Below are 20527 nucleotides of genomic sequence, written 5' to 3'. Positions count from 1 at the left end.
TAAACTCAACACAATCGGGTCGTTAGAATACTGCCCCAACATAACAACAACATGCCAGATTGTGTTTACCATTGGATAGTGCTGCCTAATGTTGAGTAAAAAAGCAGTTGAAACTCAATTCTTTGATCTCGTCTTCTTTTGTCTCCTTTGTTAACTAAAAAAAATTGCTCTAAGGTGGCTAGAAAAAAAAAAAAAACAACCCATCTAATAAGCTGCACCAGACAATAAGCCGCAAGGTTCAAAACATGAGAGAAAAAGTAGTGTCTTATAGCCCGAAATATACGATAATCTATCGTTTTAATGTTTAATTATTAATGATTATGGCCATCCTGAGTCTGAAGGTCGAAAGCTCCTCTAGCCATCATACTTGAAATTCCATATACAGTCCTGATATTAAAGAATCAATTGAAGCCTCATAGTTTCAAACTGAAAGGGCAATGCATTTCTCTGGATGTATAATAATGAGACAAACAGTGTCCTTTTTCCCGTAATTTGGTTGAATTGTAAAGTGTTTATATAGGACGAACCATGTTTATTGGACGAAGGGTCCGTGAGTCTCACATACTTATCATCTTGAACTGCCTTTCTGGTGTAATGGGAACGTTTGGGCTGAGGTCAACAGGAAGTTTTGGTGTCAATGATGTTCCTTAGTGGAATGTCGCAATCGTATGAGCATGAGTTGTTGAAATGAAATTTACCTTAAATGCTGGTTCTACTTAATGTTGGTTCAAAACCACCAATATAACTTATATAAAGGATCCTGATCAATAAATGTTATGTCCACCGCACTATAAGGAATGAGAGAAGAGTGTCATATGGGTTATTATAGGACAACATTGCTCGAAGAAAAACATTCGACATATCCGGAACAGTGAAATTATAAATGTCCAAATGAAGTTAATCCCCTACTCATGAGACATTCACAAGAACTTCCTTTTTTGCCTTTTTTTTTCATGCAATAATGAGGAAATACAAGAATTTCTCTTCCTTTTTTAACATCATCTTTTGTGTTTTTTTTTGTCTTGCCAATATTAAGTGTGAACGCGCCACCAGTGCAGGAATTGCGCAATACTTCCTGTTGGAGCATGACTGATAAGTTTTATGACTGAGTTGATGCGTCTCAGCTTGCCGAGTTTGCGTCAGTCCTCGCTTGACAAGTACTTTGTCATGTGCAGGTAATTTCTATCCCCACTTTGGCCGTACTTTAGAGGAAACTTTTACTTTTTTATGTTCGCACAGAAATCATCACTCATCACATGTCTTATGATGTAATCATATTTCTGTGCACTTTTCAGCAAATGTGCAGATAATTCATTGAAATGAAAATCAAAGCATTCATATTTATCATTTTCATTGTGATTAAGCTTGGTTAGCAACATTTCTTGTCTTCAGTCCAAATATTTTCTCTATCTTGAATTTCACTGTAATTTTTTTTAATATGTTGGTGCCTAAAAAAATCTTTCTTTTTTTGTTTCCATACCTCATAAACTGTACTAAATTTGACGTCACAGAAGAGTCAGCAGCATAAAAAGTACATTTGCATATTGAAAACAAACATTATATTGCAATGAAAGATTTTTTTTAACCTGTTCACAAACATTTAATGTACAAGTGTACTTTTGTCACTTCCTAAAAATATAATAACTTTTGTCTCCAATAACATATAATTTTTGTGCATGCTTCATGATTCAATTTCACTCAATTTTAACATCAAAGATTGAGCGCAATCTTACATGAATGTTTACCGGATTTTAAAATACATTTACAGGAAAAATCTGAAATTATAAGTGTAAGGTGCTTGACAAAATATCCCTGATCACCTACGAGAATCACAACACTGTTTCTATGAAAATACGATAAAGCTTCTAAAGTGACATAAAAGAAGATAAGAACTTTGTTTTCCTTTGGGAGGGTAAAAATCTACTGCATACTGTATTTCAAAAAGTGATTTTTAAATTGTTTTTCATATTCTGAACTGCACATGATTTCAAGGCATGTTCGAATATATATATTTGAAAAAGAAAAGGATATATATATATATATATATATATATATATATATATATATATATATATATATATATATATATATATATATATATATATATATATATATATACTGTATATGTATATCTCATTGGGTTGGGTTGAATGAGATAATCTAGATGAGCATTGAAATACCTGTGAAATACCTGTAGAATAATGGTTCCTTATGGTTTTGTGTCGGTCAAAGGAGAGTGTCAAATGATTAAAGTCATTTAATACAGTCACATGTTGTAGTGTTTTTGTGAAGACACTATAATATTGGATTTGCTGCCTGGTTCCAGAAAAATAGGACAAGGGTAACAAAAGGTTGGTAAAGTTACAAGGGGATCAAATGACAGAGGTTCTAAAGTGTCTGCAAGTAATCAGATGAATTGTAACATTAGTGTAAAAGTCAAACTTTTGTGTCTTTACTTTTTTAAAGTTTTAAGCAAAGGGAGAATTTTTCCTTGATTTTTGTTTCAAAAGTATATTCACATGAGTCTAATGTGTACCTTTTAGCACACACATTGGTTATAATGGCCGACTTTACCTGATGATCACATGTCTTCTCATATCTAACACACCTTTGTCACCTGTGAATCAGTTATCAATTGATCAACTTGTATCTGACCTGGGTCTGAGCAACACCTACTGAAAAGTTGTAAAACATGCCAAAGATTCCAATCAGATCAAATGATACATTTTTTTGTATCAGTGACAAATACTGATCCATAAATGTGGCTCATACATTTCACCTGCCAATCAGATTACCTTACTTGCTCCGCACGGTGTAAATTCCCACTCAGCAGCCAACAATCCCATTTTGCGCAACATCTGGATGTCAGGTGACTCACGCGAGGCTCTATAAAAGGAGGAACTCTCCTCTTCAGCACTACATTCGAACAGCAGAGCTCAAAGCAACTCTGGAAAGAGGAGAAAAGGAAAGACGACAAATCAACAAACTGCACTGTGACTTCTTCCACCTGATTTTTGAACGGCAAATTCTTTACTTACAAGTTTGAGCTATTTTACAATTTGAGAACAATAAAATGATGAGCAAAGTGATCCTCAGTGCATTGGTGGTCCTCTTGGCGTCTGTGGCTATCAGTGAAGGTAAGTTTACTGTGTTGTTGTATCATTTAGCTGCGCAATTATTGTCGTTGCATATTTTGACTTGTCACACACGCATACTGGTCCCGGATCAGCATCTCAACTGTTGCATTTAAACGTTTCCTCGCAGGAATGACACTGAGAAGTTTGGGAGTCGAGCTGCACTGCCGCTGCATCCAGACGGAGAGCAGACCCATCGGCCGCCACATCGAAAAAGTGGAGCTGATCCCTGCTAACTCTCACTGCGAGGAGACCGAGATCATGTAAGACCTTTTTTTCCCAGTGCGGACGCTAATGTGGCATTTCAAAGCTGGAACGCCGTCCGGCAAAATGTGCATGTTCTGAAGGCACCTCTGTTTCTTGATCTGCAGTGCTACGCTTAAAAAGACTGGCCAGGAGGTGTGCCTTGATCCTGATGCACCCTGGGTGAAGAGAGTCATTGAGAGGATCATGAAGTAAGTACAAGTCTATTAAACTACTTTGACCATGAATATTCATATGTATAATCTGATGAGATCCAACATCAACAAAATTGCAGTATTTACAAATAAACTGTTGAGTTAGCTAAAATGGAATCAAAAGTTAAAGCATATCCTTTTCTTTTTCCAACAGCAACAGGCGCTGAACAGCCACGTAAAGGGATGGATGCCCCACAAGCAAGTTTTATCAAGACTTGGAATAAGTACCAAAAAGTATTGCGTTGATCAAGGACTCACATTTGTAAACAGAGGAGAACGGCTTACGCGAACTGTTGAAGCTATCAACTGACCAATTATGTTTGTATCAAACATGTTATTTATTTTCAAGTAAGCATGTGTTTGGACACTCATGTCTGCGTTTGCAGCTTCTTCTCTTAAAACGGCTGCCATGAATTGTTACTATTATTATTACTTTAACTTATGTTACACATATTTAATATATTTATGACATTTTTATCTATTTGATTAATGCAGTTTTTGTATTTTTTCCTACACACTGTTGATGAATAAAAACAAAATGAAGTCAATCTGCCACTTCTCCCTTTTTATGTTATTGTTCCACTTAGAAAAGATGAAAAGGTATAAAATCAGACTTGAATCCATCTGATAACATCCATTGCTGACTACACAACATAGGGACCAGCCACACAATCAATAAATATCCAATTCTGCCCCCACTAATAGTCAATACATTCTATGTGAAAACCTCAACAGCTGACACCACTACAACACTGTTAAATGATTTATGATGCTTGTGTAAAGCAAAATTAATATACAGTATATCTAATGAAATCCACCTTATGGATACATGCAAAGTAAAGAAAAAAAATCACCGTTTATGTTTCTCCTATGCATGTACAATATAAATAATATGACTTTCTTCCTTTTGTGACTCATCAAGCTGCATGGCTGTAAAACAGCAATTATGCCGACGTTCGAGTTCCAGCTGGCATAATGCCGAAACAAAATGGTTACATTGTTGTCAATTGCTACTTTGAATAGAAACAATCTTGCATTTATTAATATAATCTTCAACCACTGTTATGCTCTAATACCTCATTTTAATTTCCTCGTTAAATTACAGCACAATCATGAAACACTTCTACAAACATCAAAGAACAATCGCTGACTTATTCTTGATCAGTGCCAAATGAGCGTCCAATCAAAGTGCTCGTGTCATCCCGTTTCTAATGCTGCACGCAATGAAGGTGGGAAATCAGAATTGTCCTAAATCCGACCTCAAACCTTTGAATCGCACGTATAAACAACAAAGATACCTGATTCCACGAGTGATTTGTTTTGATTCATCACGACATACTTTTGACCTCACGCAATCCGTTTTCATCTTTCACACAATTTCCTTTATTTATATTAATAAAGGAAGAGTTTTTCTCAAAGCATTTCGCACATTTCACTGACTAAGATCAAGCGAGGAAATAATGCCATATCTTCATAAAGTACAAATCACGGTGAAGTTTTTTGGAATAAATAAATGTAATAATAAATGAGGAGCATGCGCTCATAAAATAGTAAATTTTGTTCAGCCATTCGCAGTCTGGGGGCGGGGGGTTCGACGTCAAACTCGTTGTTCGGTGAAGTCAGGGTCCTTTTTTCCAGTGGCTTTTGATGCTTAGTTCATATTTACCGGATGCGATATTAATATGAATTATTGTCATTTTTAGATTATTTTTTTAAAAATATGAGATTTATTTGTTAGGGGTCAAGCAAAATGAAACCAGATTAAACTGTACTTCATTGTTTAAACTGTTCCTATACCCATGTATACTATATATATATATATATATATATATATATATATATATATATATATATATATATATATATATATATATATATATATATATATATATATATATATATATATATATATATATATATATATATATATATATATATATATATATATATATCTCTCTCTCTCTCTCTCTCTCTATATATATATATATATATATATATATATATATATATATATATATATATATATATATATATATATATATATATATATATATATATATATATATATATATATATATATATATATATATATATATATATATATATATATATATATATATATATATATATATATATTGCGCGCGCGTGTGTGTGTCTGTGTGGGGGCAGGACATGGTCTATAACCCCCTACGAATAACAGTAATTGGTAGTTTCCAGCTCAGGTAATAGCTTATCGTATCCAAAGCTAATCAAGAAGCCCAATTATGCAATTATGCTACTGCGTTTTGAAAGATGATAGCAGTCATACAGCTTTGATTTCAGCCCTATTGACGATGTTACGCGTGGCCACCAGGGAGCGTAATTGTAAAGTACAGTATCTGGGGACGCCTCGTACAATAAATAGTGATCCGATACCCGTCTGCTTTAGTCTTCAATCGATTTATTTGTGACATTTCAGCTCTGAAACAGCATCTTTCAGCATTTCTAATGAATTCTATCTACGGTTATCTAGTTCCCATTTCGTGGTGTAATGAATGAAGATTTGTCGGTAGCGCATATTTTTTTAAATGACCTAGATAACATGCATGCGGCATCTAATTCACAGGCGTCTGGGCTGTAAAGATTATTTGTGTGTGGCCAGTGTGCAGCGGCCGAGGGGGCGGGACTGAGCGCACTGCCAGGGGTAGGTGCGCTAGTGCGGCTCTGTGTTGAGCGCAGAGACCAGCCTAGGAGCACACACGCTGACACCGAAATGCGCCAAAACATGCTGCGTCCGCAACACGACGACGAATAACACCACGGGTTCTACTCATATCGCAGGAAGTGCACTCGTCCTAAGTGGAGCGCTTTTATTTTTTATTTTTTGCTGCAACCAACCATCCTCCTCACTACTCACTCCTCCTCCTCCTATTCCTCCTCCTCCTCCTCCTCCTCTTCATCATCAGACCTCCTGCAGATGAGCGCCGTGTGTGCATGAAAGGCTCACTGGCAGCTTCGACGGCAAAACCGGACGATTGTGTGTGGTGGGTTTGACAGAGAGCGAGTACACACCCCTGGGCGCCACTTCAAGCATGGCGTTAACGATCTGCACAAGATTTACCGACGAATATCAGCTGTTTGAGGAGCTGGGGAAGTAAGCAATCACTATTATTATCATCATCATCATCATCACCACCACCACCATCACCATCATGTTACGTCATTGCTGTATTAAAATGTCAGCGTGTTACGCAATAGGCCGCCTTGGTTTGAGGACACAGATTCCTCGGCCCCCACCCCCTTCCCCAAAGCGCGTGCGTGAAAGGCTGTGTGTTCGCGCATGGAACATGATGGACATGAACGCGTATGAGTGTGTGTGTGCATGTGTTGTAGGGGCTGGGGTGGGGGGCTGTGCGTTGCCATGTTTAATGCAGGGATGTTCAGTCGCATCCCATTCGATTTAATCCCACATTTTATACCAAGGCCAGTTGACGTCGTTTGCTTAAACCGCGTGACGTCACCGACTCTTCATGTACAGTGGAGTTGTCTTTTTTGACGTTTGTTATGCCGCCCCCAATTTACATCCCCCATATTCCGACTCAAGTCGTCATTTGTAGAATTGTTAGAATCGGTGTCACACTAACCCTAACCCAATGACATAAATATACACTAGTAATACCCAGGTCAACCCATCTACTCTCAAAGAGAGAATGGAATTATTATTTTGAGCACAACAGCAAATCCCTCCATGTGCATGTGTGGTCATTCACTGTCTGGCTGACCTGCCCAGCACCCCTTAACTTAGTGTGTGCAAAGAGAGATGGATCAATCTCCCTTCCCCATCCTGAAGCCTGAAATCATATTCATGTTCTTATGAAAACGAAGTCCAACCAGCTCCAAAAGATCTCGTGTGACAAGTGATTACTTTTAGACCTTTTAATGTGATCCCCAGATCCCATTCCTGCATTGCCTCCACTTTCACTCCTCACTACTCATTCCATTAACATTCTCAAATGCCGAAAAAAGCAAACATTTCAAATGCATTTTACTGCAAAACCACCACTCAGCCTGAGTTCACCATGGAAATTCATTCCCATAGTGGCAAAATATCCAGAATTTGGAAAATATGCCGTCTATTGCTTTCCAACCACTGTGTCACAACACATAAAGGTGCCTTGAGAGAGCAGCAGGTGCGCTGTGGAAAATGATCTAATTTCCTCAGTCTACTGTATGCAAGCAATACATAGCGACAAGAAAAACTAACAGTGATTCTATTTTTCAATCAATCAATCAATCAAATTTTATTTATATAGCCCTAAATCACCGAAGTCTCAAAGGGCTTCACAGAATGAAAAGAGGTCATACAGAGACATCTTTTCAATGTAAGGTACACAACAGCATCCCCTGTCAAAGCTCCCAGAAGGGGAAGGAAAAACTCAAAAACCCCAATTTGGGGAAAATCAGAAACCTCCAGAAGGGACCACAGGTGGGAGGAGCCCCCTTCCAGGCCCACAGGTTGAAGTGGATGCTGCATGTTCCGAACACAGAAACAATATAAATTACAGAAAACATATTGTGCTATATAGTGCAGTGATGTCTTGACAGCAGGCAAAGCCATTGGGCAGGAACCATCCCGCAATTCCAGCCAGGTGGACCGCAGACGGCTAGACTCCTAACCCGTGATGGTCGACCAGCGCAGGACCCAATGGAGGCGGTCAAGTCAACCCTCACCATCTAGCTAGCCCCCTCTCCCGGCCGGAAGAGGGGGGCAGGAAAAAAGAAGAAGGCTGCAGACAGGCTAATTTAACTAAATGCTTTTGAGTATAGATGTGTTTTTAGTCGGGATTTAAAGATTTCTACCGAGGTGGCTGCGCGAACTTCCATAGGTAGGGCATTCCATAGTACTGGCGCGCGAATGGAAAATGCCCTTGATCCCGCAGACTTCTTTTTAGCCCGTGGGGTCGATAGCAAACCGGCATTTTGTGATCGAAGTTGTCGGGACGGAACATAAGGTGATACTAAGTCGACGAGATAGGAAGGAGCTAAACCGTGTAAAATTTTATAAGTAATTAACAACACCTTAAAATCACATCTCACTATTTTTCAATGATGGACCCCCTGTAATTTTTTTTTCAGCCAAGTACCCCAGAATCAGCTCAAAATATTTTTGGATGGAAAAAGTTAAAGCAAACTGCTTTGCTACCCATCTCTGTTTCTTTAAACGTTCCAATTATATTGGTATTTGTCTCTAGGCATATTTTATATTGAGCAACTCTGGAAAAACAGATCATATTACATGTTTGTTTCTGGCTCATCATCTGGAAAATTGCATCACTAATGACAATATGCATCTGTATAAATCTAAGAAAATAAAAGCATACAATGTTTTTCCAAATAAGTCACTATAACCTAATTCAACAATAAGTTGCCTCATGTTTCAGTTAATTTGCTCTTAATTTGAAAAGAAAGCCATACTGTACCTGTTATGGCAGAAAAAGCATGCTATTTGATTTGCTGATACCTGCATAAACCCTGTTAAAATCTTTTGTACCCCCTGCGGTGCTTTTATGTACTGTTGAAATTTAGGTGGGGTAGATTCCGCTCCGCTAGTACCAAACTTAATTATTTAATCTTCATGTACATTTAATCTCTACTTAAAAGGTTATTATTTAAACAAGTAATAAAAAAAATCCATAAAAACAATCACTTAAGGTTACAATTTTGGGCTGATTTTTATTGTTTGGAGTGCAATAAGAATGCACTGACAAATATCTGTGTCTTTTCTCAAAGCAAAGTTCTGGCTCACGAACAAGTCAGACAGAAACAACACTTCGAGATAATCAGCCCAAGATTAAATAGTCACAGTTTATCTAATGACATTTTGTCTTTTAGTAATGTTGAGAGCCGAAGGAAAATGATGTGATGTAGGCTGGCTTGTTTCCATCATCCAAAGAAAGTCCACTGCGTCACGTCAACTTTCATGCCCGTGCCCCTTTGCCTGTAAACAGGACCAAACAACAGCAGTCCCCAACAACACTTCCTGTTTTACCTCAATTATCCGCAAAAACATATATAATTTTGGCAAAAACAACACCATTTGGTGGAACTCTTCAAAGGTCAGAGCTTCAAAATAAGGCACTACTATTCTTCTTATTTAACATTACTGAATACTTTCATGAAGTAGGTGAGAGTAAACTATTGGAATATAACCAAACATACTGTATTTAAAATAGAATAAATGTGACAGATGAAAGTAATCATTTATGCAAACATAAAAATAATCCAAAATAATCAAGTGTTATGTCATTAGTCAAACATAATGTAACCAGTAAAAATGTAATGTGAGCATCAAATGTGCTCTTAATTTACTCGCAGTAGTAAGAGATCTTTTGAAGAACAAATATCATCAACTTGAACTGAGAAACACACATGTAGCATTATTCTGCTCAATTTGACAATGGCATTGAAAAAGTTCAAAACAACTTCTTTCCTTTCTATTAAGATAATTGATTCTTAATGTTCCATGAGGAAAATATACTTAAAAATAAAAGCCTACTACAGCTAATGCATTTTCGCCCATGTGTTATTTAGCGTCTTCTTTGTAGTCCCGTAGTCCCAGTCCCGTACATTTCCAGCCATTTTGGACCATTTGACATATTTTGATGACATCTGTCTATCATATCCACCCACTGAAATATCCAATCCCTTCATTGTATGTCTTTGTCTCAATAGCTTTCCCCCTGTTGACTTCCTAAAACAAACCATTTGCTGTCAAGCCAAGTTCAACGACACGCAGATGCACTTGACACCGCACTTCACACCGAATCCATGGGTAGACAAGTACAGGCGTTATGTAACATGTTACGCTTTCAACATTTCTTCACCAAATCCCTGATAAAATGGGGGTAAGCTTTAGTGACAAGCTGCTCACTTCGCAGAATGCAATATAACAAGCTACGCATCTCTGCTTTTAACTGATTACACAGTAGTTTTAATGCACATAATTCAGTTGTACAATCGGACCTGGTCTGACCAGGTTTTGCCTGACATATAGGCTATTAGAAGGTCCCCAATTGCCCTTATCCTTGGGTTTCTAATAGCCCTTTCTGATACAGTGCCTACATTAAATGGTCACAGGTTAGAAAAAGTCTTGCGCTGCAGGGGAGGAAAAATTGGATCGGAAGGGGAAAGTGCACAGACCGAGACGGAGAATGAATAGCAAAATGCTTTGTGTGTGTAGTGCCGAGAGGAGCTGAGGCAGGCAGGCCTGTCCAAGGCTGCATTTAGAGATGCAGCTCCCTCAAATATAGCTGACCTACTTTTTGGGGGTCTTCACACATGTGTCCCACTCAGCACAACAGCACACGCACGCATCGCAATAATTTACCAAGCCCCGTTGCCTGGTCTAATGGTGCAATTTTTACGCCCGTTGGGACATTGTGTACCTGAAACAAAACGGACTGCAGTGTCTGCAAAGCACACCTTTTGCGATGCTGAAATGCGACTGTAAATTATTTATTTTTAACTCCGCCAACTCAGAGGTGACTCCCCTGTGGCATCTGAGAGCTGCTTCATAAACTTTGACAGGCTCACTAAATCAGGCTTAACCTAAAACTGCAGCTAACTACCCATCTCTCCTGATGCCATTAAACCTTGAATTACATTCCCCATTTTTTTCCTTGCTGGATTAGAAGAGCTACTGTCCATTTATGCAATAATTTTGGCACTATCGTGAATCACACTATGTCAGAATTTCATCAGATTACAAAGGACATAATAGCCGACAAAAGCAACAATCGGCGATGGGCGCCAATGGAAAAGTTAGTGAAAATAGAAAAGCTAGTAAAAATAATTATTTTCAAAGCCAGTGAGAAATGCAAAATGCAAAATGATTGATTTGGTTTTCAGAGTGTAGTACTGAAGTGTATTTTCAAGTAGGTTTTTGTTCACCTCCTGCAAAATAGTGTCCGTATTCTTAGAAACACATAGCATACATACTATTACATAATAGTACATAATGAAACAGTTTATTTCTGCACATCTGCCAGCTAATCACAGAAATACATATACAGTATTGTTCAAATTATGGACTGGAACTATTGATTTTGATTTGATTTGATTGGCAAGTATTTTGTTACTCACTTGATTTATAAAACGTTTTAATTTCCAATTAAAACGTTTCTCCCTTTGTTAAAATATGCATTGACAGTTCTCAAATTGACAATGCAGAAAATAAAAACTAACATTTTTTATAATTATTTTAATATTGGTTTGTTCTCTAACATGTCACAAGCGGGCTAAAGAGATTTTGCTGTCAAGAGATTTTAAAAAAAGAGATGAATTACTATACGTAATTAATTGTGATATAATTATTCAAGCGAAAAAAATTCGGAGAAAATATCGCAGTTTTCAGAGAAAAAATGTTGATTTACAGCAGAATAAAAACACATAAATTAATTTTCTTTAAAAGACTTTAATAGATGCATTTATAACATTTCCTTTCTGCTGTATATAAGACTGGTCTCAAGTACTGGTAGCAACCTTTGTCATCAGGAGGAATGGTGATGTTTTCTTTGGCCACCAAAGACAGTAACTAGAAATTAATACCCAAATCCTTGTTGCTATCGTTAGCTGTGGCTGCAGTCACAGCTGGGAGCTTTGGATTTATGTGGTAGTCTAAACTGGAACTGCTGACACCACTAGCTAAAATGTTATATATTGTTTTCCAAAGAAAAGGCAGATAGTTGTAAACATCTTATTTTGATTCACTACAATGATCCATCTGATGATGAATGATCGGTCTCCTTTCATGGTCTGCCAAATGAATGGGGGAATATTGACTTCCCGAAGCCGGAAATTCTGAGCATTTGGACAATTTTACTATTTCAATGATTAATCGATAAATGAAAAAGAATGATTGATTAAACATTGAACTTCTAGTTCCCAGATGTTGTGGCTTTGATCCCCGACCATTGAGACCATTTTGAAGTATGCTTGAGCAAGATACTGAATCCCCAGGTGCTTCCAATGCTGCGTCACCAGTTGTTGAATGAGTAGCTGACTCTAAAGTGCTTTAGGGCCTTGTAAGGTGGAAAAGCGCGTTTCAGTCACGTGGCTTTTACCTTGTAAACTGTGTGGGTGTACATAATTTGAGTGTGATATCTATGTACTTATCAGATACAATACCAGCGTTAGCAAAGATAATACAAAGCGTGACTTATGTCATTTCCTTTTGGTGACTAACACTGCATCCATTAAAATGAATTTTTCTGATTGTGTCTTGTTCATAAAACAGAAATGACTGCCATGACCCATTTCTGACACTGTTTTTTTCCAGGGGAGCCTTTTCTGTGGTCAGAAGGTGCGTGAAAATCTCCTCCGGTCAAGAATATGCTGCCAAAATCATCAACACCAAGAAGCTCTCTGCCAGAGGTAGGCCACCGACACAAACAAGCATGTGCAGTTGCACTCGAGCAGAGAACACGTCCCATGTGCAGCCGAGTTAGGCGTGCATGAAGTGTGAATATTGCTGCCCCTGGATGATGGCGCTTTGGGCTCTCAGAGAGAGAAGAGAGAGGGAAGAGAAGAGAAAGAAAAGAAGGAAGCTCAGAATCACTGTGATTTTTCACTTGGTCATGTTTTTTTTATTTGACTCGCACACAGAAAGGGGCAGTTTATGACTTGTGCGCGTGTGTGCATGTGTTCTGAATCGATTCGGCGCTCTGGCTGGTCTTGGCATCCCAGGGGCAGATCTCTCGCAAAGCCGACCCAGTTCTTTCAGATCCGTCACTGTAATTGTAGCCACTGGCCTGGTTGCCTGCAGACTTTTAGCCTTGCATACATGCACGCATGTCCAGGTACATCCTGCCACCTAATGACACTCTACCTCAGCCTCACATTCATATACATTGAGTGTGTGTATCCATCTCATGCAATACATATGGCGTGATACGCTTCAATAATGCATCCATCCATTTTCTGGAGCCACCTAACCTGCTGGTACTAATCCAGCTGACTATGGGCAGTAGGTAGGGGACACCCTCAACTGATTGGCAGCCAATTGGAATGATTCAATAATAGTTTGTTTTAAAAGTAGAAAAATTTGACATGAAAAAAATGAATCAACATTTATATTTTATAATCGATGAGTTAAAAAGATGGTTGAATCAAAATGAAATATTAGCTTTTATTTTTATAGAAAACATTGATCAATATTTGGGTATATTTTCTGACATGTCATGGACCAAAGCAGCAGCGAAATCATAACAGTATTTATTCATATATTTTCTGCACTGTCAATTTAGAATAATGGTCCGTTTTCGACTAAAAAAATATGATTTATCGATTTATCAACTTAATATTAAACAAAATTGATTATTAAAATAATTGTTAGTTTTAGCTCCAGAACAATTTGTGGGATTACCACTCAATTTGGTACTGCACTGTATTGTGTGGCTTAGTTGGCATTCTCATCCTGTTTCCAGTGTGTTTTACTCTCATGCGATGCGTTATATATTGTTGTTGCGATTGGCTTGACATATTTTTTCTTATGTGTACACTAACAATGTACACTAATAAATGGGTATATGGGGCAAGAAAAAATTGCCTCCGGCATTTCTTTGAACCGAGATACTCGAATTGCACGAGGACTTGTTTGACCCCCTACATGGACAATGGTAAGATGCGAGAGAACATCGGGGGTGCTGTGGAAAATGAATCCATTATTTTCATACACTTTGATTACAATTCAAACCTTTTCGCTGCTGGAAAATGAAAGTCAAGACCTTAAGGAGGTTGTTTTTGTAGAAATCCCTAATTGGACACCTCTGTCGAATAGTCGTATTATCGTTAATAACTCCAAACTAATCTCAACAACATGAGCCTGGTCTTGTGAAAACATTACATATGTAAAAACTGTAAGTAGCTAGTTGTATATTCACATAGAGGAGGCAGGGCCTCGTGGGACGTCTTACAATGTTGTGGATTCTGGGCGTGAGCTGGAGCCTACAGCTTAATATCTTTTCTGTCTGTGTTTTACTATTCTCCCGGTGTGCAATAAATGGATGAAAAGTGCATTGGCCACTGTGGCTGTCTTTTTCTACAAGTAAGGGCATTCAGTACATAAATTTTACAGACCCACTATTCACGGGGGATGTGGACCGAACCATACCTCAACCTGTGAAAATCTGGAAACAATTGCTAAATAAAGGGCCGCACTGTATCAGCAAAGCTCTTACACCATACATCTAGAACAGTGGTGTCAAATTCATTTTTATCGTGGGCCACATTGTAGTCATAGTTTCTATCAGAGGGAAGTCAGTGAAGTCAAATAAGTTTCAAGTGTGTTCGTCATACACTTATGCAGTTTTGAAATTAGAGGCCTGCAAAACATGTTCAAAAGAGAAATTGGGAATTAAAAAAAATGCTTACAAGTTTGGTATTTTAGTCAGAAACCTGAAGTCACATCAGCATTTTGCAGGCCACATAAAATTATATGGCGAGCCTTGAGTTTGACACCTGTGATCTCGAATTCACAATCATATAAACCAATGTTACATATACCTCTCTATTCATTAGTTAGACTTTGTAATTAACAGAGACAAACCACCTTCATGTGAGGTTCATTAATAATATTAGCTAATTTACTAATCTAAATAACACAAACTGACATGTCCACACACGGGGAATGAAATGTGTGCACAAGCTTTACAGACAAACAATACATAGTCATTGAAATCACCTTGGGCATATAGACAAAATAATGATTAAAAAAACAGGAAAATTGGAGCTATATTCATCCAAATATTGTCCCCTTTGGACTTGGGTAACTATCCACTTTTCATTATTTTTTTCTAGGGTGGATGACATCTTCAGATCAATTTGATCAATACTTACATATGTAACCCACTCAAGAAAAAGTGTCTGCATCTGAGCGGATTGAGTTTTGCGCCAACAGCAATTTTTGATTTATCTATTTTTTTTAGGGAAGGGGATTGGTTTTGAGATTTCTCAAAACATAGCAGCCAAAAGGTTAAAAATGTAATTGAAGTGTATGAAAATCAGGGATTAATAATTGATGTGCATCGTTACCAACGTGTTTGGATCAGATTAGCTAGCTAGCGCGTCCCAGTAAAGCTGTCACCAAATAAGATGTAGATTCTCTCCTCAAATGGCTGTTCTTTATGTAAACATAACATTGCACATGATAAAATTGGAAAAAACACAAAGTTACCCTCCAGCGCAAACAAATACTGATTTACCTACGGCTATGTTGTTTACAATGTTTTCGTCATGGGATCGGTACTCCGTCAAATGTAATCCACTATTAGGACTGCTTATCCAGAAGACACATAGTTAAGTTTCAAGTGTGAAATCTCTTTCTATAGTAGTCTAGTTCTACTTTAAATTCAATATATTTAAAGCAAATTAAATTGCACACAGAAGTGGCAACGCTCCTCTGTTGGGTTAACTTGTAAATTTGCTCCTCCCACTGAAGGAGATTGGCAGTATACTGTGTTAGCTTTAGTAGAGAAGTTTGGAAATGCCTTGCATGGGAAAATGCCATGTGATGGTGTTATGTCAATAAAAATAATATAAATGTTATTTGTTAATGTTTTGATCACTTCTTGATGTAATAATTTCATGTAACATTTTCAAGTGATGACACAACCACGTATGGCAGTGACAAATGAATCGCACTAAATGGGATGGAAATTACACCTAATGTGAACGCTGTTAACCTTGAAAATGAAAAAATCATCTCGATTGACCCTACCTTTCTCTATAATGCGCGTAATGCAGTTGAAGTGACATTAGGTGTTCCTTTTTTACTACGTTGCATGCGAAAAAAAAGTTGAACCATCTAGGCATTTTCATTTTCTTTTTGATGTCAAATGCATTTGGCATGCATTTGAATCATTTTCATGTTATTGTTATTCTTATGTTTCCACTCCGCAGCCATTGAGATTGTGCTTGTGTTCCTTTTAATATGGTTCCTGCTGTCCGCCTTCGATTTGCATATTTCTTCCGAGACTAACATGTCACCATCTATTCCTGTCTTCATCCCCTTGTCACACCATGTTTCAAACGTCCTCGCTGACTCCGCCTCTTTCGTTCCACAACAATTTGCTCTTTCGCTCGCTCATGTGATCCCGGAGTGCGCTGTTGGTAATAGACACCTTTGCAGCGGGATCAGTGATCCTCCACTTGCATGCTGGGAAAGATTTAAAAATAACTGCAAAGGGATACCTCACCACATATGCATTCTCCTCACACACACATACTCACACCATTGCTTGTTTTTTTTTTTTTTCCTGCGCATCGCTGGCATGCTGGCGTGTCAGATATGGTTTTACCCTCTTTCCGCGATAAGCCCTAGAGTTGCATGGCCGATTCTGTTCTCTCGGGCAGGATCACGGCTGCCTACCCCCCATCTACACTGACCCATTACCTCAGCGTATTTACGTGTGTGTGTGTGCACTTGCTGGAGCATTTCCGTGTGTCTGTGTGTTAATATAAAGAATTGAAAGGGGTTTAATGTGGGATTGGTTTGAGGAAATTCAGTAAGAATGTTGTGTGCAGTATATTGTATTTCTGGTTTTACATACACACGCATACATCAATCGTCAATCCAGATTATGTAGCATTCCATTAAAAGCAGAAGATGAGTCAATGCAGGAGGGGAAGCAAAGGCTAGGAAGCACAAGGAGAGAAAGTGAGCATTACACACTACAGTATTCAATGTGTGTGTGCGCACCATATTCCTCACAGCATATCTGCGCTCTCCTCTTATGCATGCATCAGTGTCACTGCGATCCTGTCTGCCAGCTTTTGTCACTTCCTATTTGCTCGTGATGGGGAGCGCGGTGCTCGCCCCCTGTGTCTGAGTGTGTGTGTGTTTGTTTGCAGTGCCTCATCTGTTTATATGTTTGTTCAGACGCATATGAGTGTCCTTGTTTGTGTGTCTGTGTGCTGACTTCACTTCCTGGCTATGTAACCCTCTCAGATTGTCTCAGCTGTTTGTTCAGGCAATAAAGATGGCTCACATTTGCCTCACTCACATGTAAAAGTTGCATTGTGGCAAAGATGCGGATAATGACAAGGCCGCAATTTCAAACGGGAGACTTGACATCAGACTGAATAGAACAACAACCATTACATTTATGAAAATAACTCTCACTCATAGTGGATAGTGCTGAAGCAATCAACAACTAATCGGCCATCACAAATTATCAATAGTAATTTTTGACAATCGATTACTTGTTGAGAAATATAAAATCATCCACATCCTCAGAATATCAGTCTCTCAACAGTAAATATTCCAGAATGTCTAATTGTTATATGTAAAAGCAGATGACTTACCATTGTGTTGAATCAAAATCAGGCATTTTAAAATACAGCAATCTGTATTTTGGCCAATTTTACCAGTCAATCCATTAACTGACTCCTTAAAAAAGAAAATCATGTTTGTGTATTTGCTGCACTGTCAGTTTGAAAAACATTGAATGTTTTTGAGTAAATGGTTGTCCATAGGAGTCTAAGATCCATTTGTAATCTGCTTGCAATGAATGACTTAATTATTGTATTCTATTGGTCATTATAAATAACTGGCTTATATAAAAGAACAAAATGCAGTAAATGAACACTACTGCCTCGACTGATTCTGCCATTTTGCGGACAAACTATTAACTCGTTCGCTGCCTTTCACCACAATCAATGTCAAAGATCCTTTTTAGTAGGCTGGCAGTGATTAAGTTCATACAAATGTTTTAAATCAGATTCATCAATTAATCGAAAAAAATCATCAACAGATAAACAAATCTTGCTGCCTCGTGTGAATGTTTCTAGTAGACATCTAACGTTATTATTTTGATCCAAGCTGAAGTGCCAATGACATGTATAGACTAGCCTCAATAGTGTGGACGTCATGTAAAGATCGCTCCTCCTGTTTCTTCTTCTCCTCTGTCTTATCGTTTATTCTCATCTGTGACTGCGCCTCTGAAATAAAAAAAAAGGAAGGAAGGAAGAGGAAGAGGAGCGATAGAAGGGATGGGTGGGGGGAAAGTAGGAAGAGACGGGGCTCAAATGACTCACTGGGTAGCTAAAAATATATGTTGATTTTTCTCCTCTCTCACTCTCTCTCGCGCACGCTCTCTCTCTCTCATTCGCACATGTGCATAAACACACGCGTGCACACGCACACACGCACGCACACGCACGCACACACACACTGAGTGATTTAATTCTTTTGAAATAAACCAGGTGGATTTGATTTGTTTCATTGTAATTCTTACTTGTCCGGCCAGCTGGATTTCAAGTGTGCAACTGTGAGACTGGATCACAAACTGAAGGGGAGCATCCATCTTTGAACATTTTTCGCACAAGTGTTTTTTCCTGAAACAAAGTAGCAACTCTTAGTCCAGGAATGTTAGGTTTATAGTCTGGTCAAAAACTCACAAGATAGAGGCAATATTCAAACAAATGCACGTACGTGCAAGTACTTTTAAGATGCAGGGTCTAATGGAGTGTCAGTTAATGTGGCATGTTTCATATTGACATATTAAAACCACTAATGTGAACATTGCTCAACAAAGGAGCTGACATACTGTACAGAAAACTGAAAAGAGCAAAATAAAAGAGCTCAAATGATGAAGCTAAGGGTAACGGTTCTCAATCTTCTCTCAATGATGTACATCTGTAAAATATTTCTTTCAGCCTAGTACCCCATAACTAACGCAAAGCATTTTTGAGAAAAAAAAAAAGGCTTAAAAGAGTGCTGTATCATTTATATTCATGGTATAATTTTTTAAACCAGAATTAGATTTTGATTGGCATCTCTAAGCATACCGTATTTTGTTCCGCAACACCAGAGTTCAGTGTGTTTAATGTTTATGTGTTCAATAAATAAATCAATCAATCAGACGATAGATCATGTTAAGTCATCTGTTTAATTTCAAACCGGAAAACTGCGTTGCTATTGACAATGTGCATCCATAAATAGCTCAACAAAAAAAGCATACAATCCAATAAGCTGCCTCATGTTACTAATTCATTCTTAAACTTGTCACAGCATTACTAACCATGAAATGAGATTTGCTTATACCTCCGGTATTCACCCGTAAAATCGCAAATACCTCCTGAAATGCCTTCACGTACCCCCAAGGGTGCTCATAATGTTTCAGAGTCACTAAATTAGAGGACACAAACACATAGAGGACACAGGTCAGGTGAAACAAACGAGACAAAACAGAAAAACAAAAAAACTAAGATACACATTTGTCATTAAATTTCATTGGAACTTCTGAATTCCAGCTAGTGTATTTAATTCTTTGGGTGGTCCACTGGCTCACAAAAAAAAAAAAGCCAAGTCCTTATTTTGGTGGTATACAATATTGGACCATTGGACAGGCCAGGACACATCTCAATTTGGTAAGCCCTGTCATCAGTGCTAATGTTACCATGCATAGATGTGTGCAGTGCCTCTACATACCTAAGCATGTGATTTACTGGCTTGACCATTGGTATTTACTGCTGTGGCTTAAAAGTACATTACACCTCACGCCCGTAGAAGGAGCCTTGAAACAAAGCCAAAGTTCTTTACCTGTGCTTTAACTGCCTTATACCTGTCATATCTTGTCTCATAACACGTATGTCTTTGTGAATAAACATCAAGATTTTATTAAATTGACTAATAGATCTTAACAGAAAAGAGCAGACATCAAGGTTGGTATACTAATCGGGAAACCATAATCTATCGAGACCAATTGCGAGCCCTCATAAACATTTGTGTCTTTCTTCTGTTTCATTAAACCATACTCATAAATCACACTATACGATTCTCACTTCTCTTATTTCTCTTCCTCTGTCTTCCATGATTCCGTAGTTTTTAAATGTTCAGTCCGGTCACCCTCAGCGAGTGTTTAGGAGTCGTGGCATTCACAACAGTCCAGAGTGATC

At 38.1% G+C, this 20527-nt stretch overlaps 2 protein-coding genes across 13 annotated transcripts in view; both read left to right on the top strand.

The window, feature by feature from the left end:
* The first annotated feature begins 2431 nt into the window (after positions 1-2431).
* Positions 2432-4140, top strand: cxcl8a (chemokine (C-X-C motif) ligand 8a). Its single transcript, XM_088420470.1, has 4 exons — positions 2432-3137; positions 3265-3397; positions 3506-3589; positions 3747-4140. The coding sequence occupies exons 1-4, from the start codon at positions 3074-3076 to the stop codon at positions 3757-3759; spliced, it is 294 nt and encodes a 97-aa protein (XP_088276596.1). The 5' UTR covers positions 2432-3073; the 3' UTR covers positions 3760-4140.
* Positions 4141-6284: 2144 nt separating this feature from the next.
* camk2d2 (calcium/calmodulin-dependent protein kinase (CaM kinase) II delta 2) overlaps positions 6285-20527 on the top strand; it is a 39985-nt gene continuing 25742 nt past the window's right edge. For 5 of the 12 annotated variants that reach the window (XM_088420461.1, XM_088420459.1, XM_088420460.1 and 2 more), the window contains exons 1-2: positions 6286-6725; positions 12909-13003. In XM_088420461.1, the coding sequence (XP_088276587.1) occupies positions 6664-6725; positions 12909-13003 (157 nt within the window). In that variant the 5' untranslated portion in view covers positions 6286-6663. Of the gene's footprint in view, positions 6726-12908; positions 13004-20527 lie in introns of all 12 variants that reach the window. The other 7 variants (XM_088420468.1, XM_088420469.1, XM_088420466.1 and 4 more) reach the window with 3 other exon arrangements.

Source organism: Hippichthys cyanospilos, chromosome 7 (assembly GCF_059441005.1).
Source record: "Hippichthys cyanospilos isolate Australia breed blue-spotted pipefish chromosome 7, RoL_Hcya_1.0, whole genome shotgun sequence".
Taxonomy (NCBI): Eukaryota; Metazoa; Chordata; class Actinopteri; order Syngnathiformes; family Syngnathidae; genus Hippichthys; species Hippichthys cyanospilos.
This window is presented reverse-complemented; position numbering and strand designations above follow the sequence as displayed.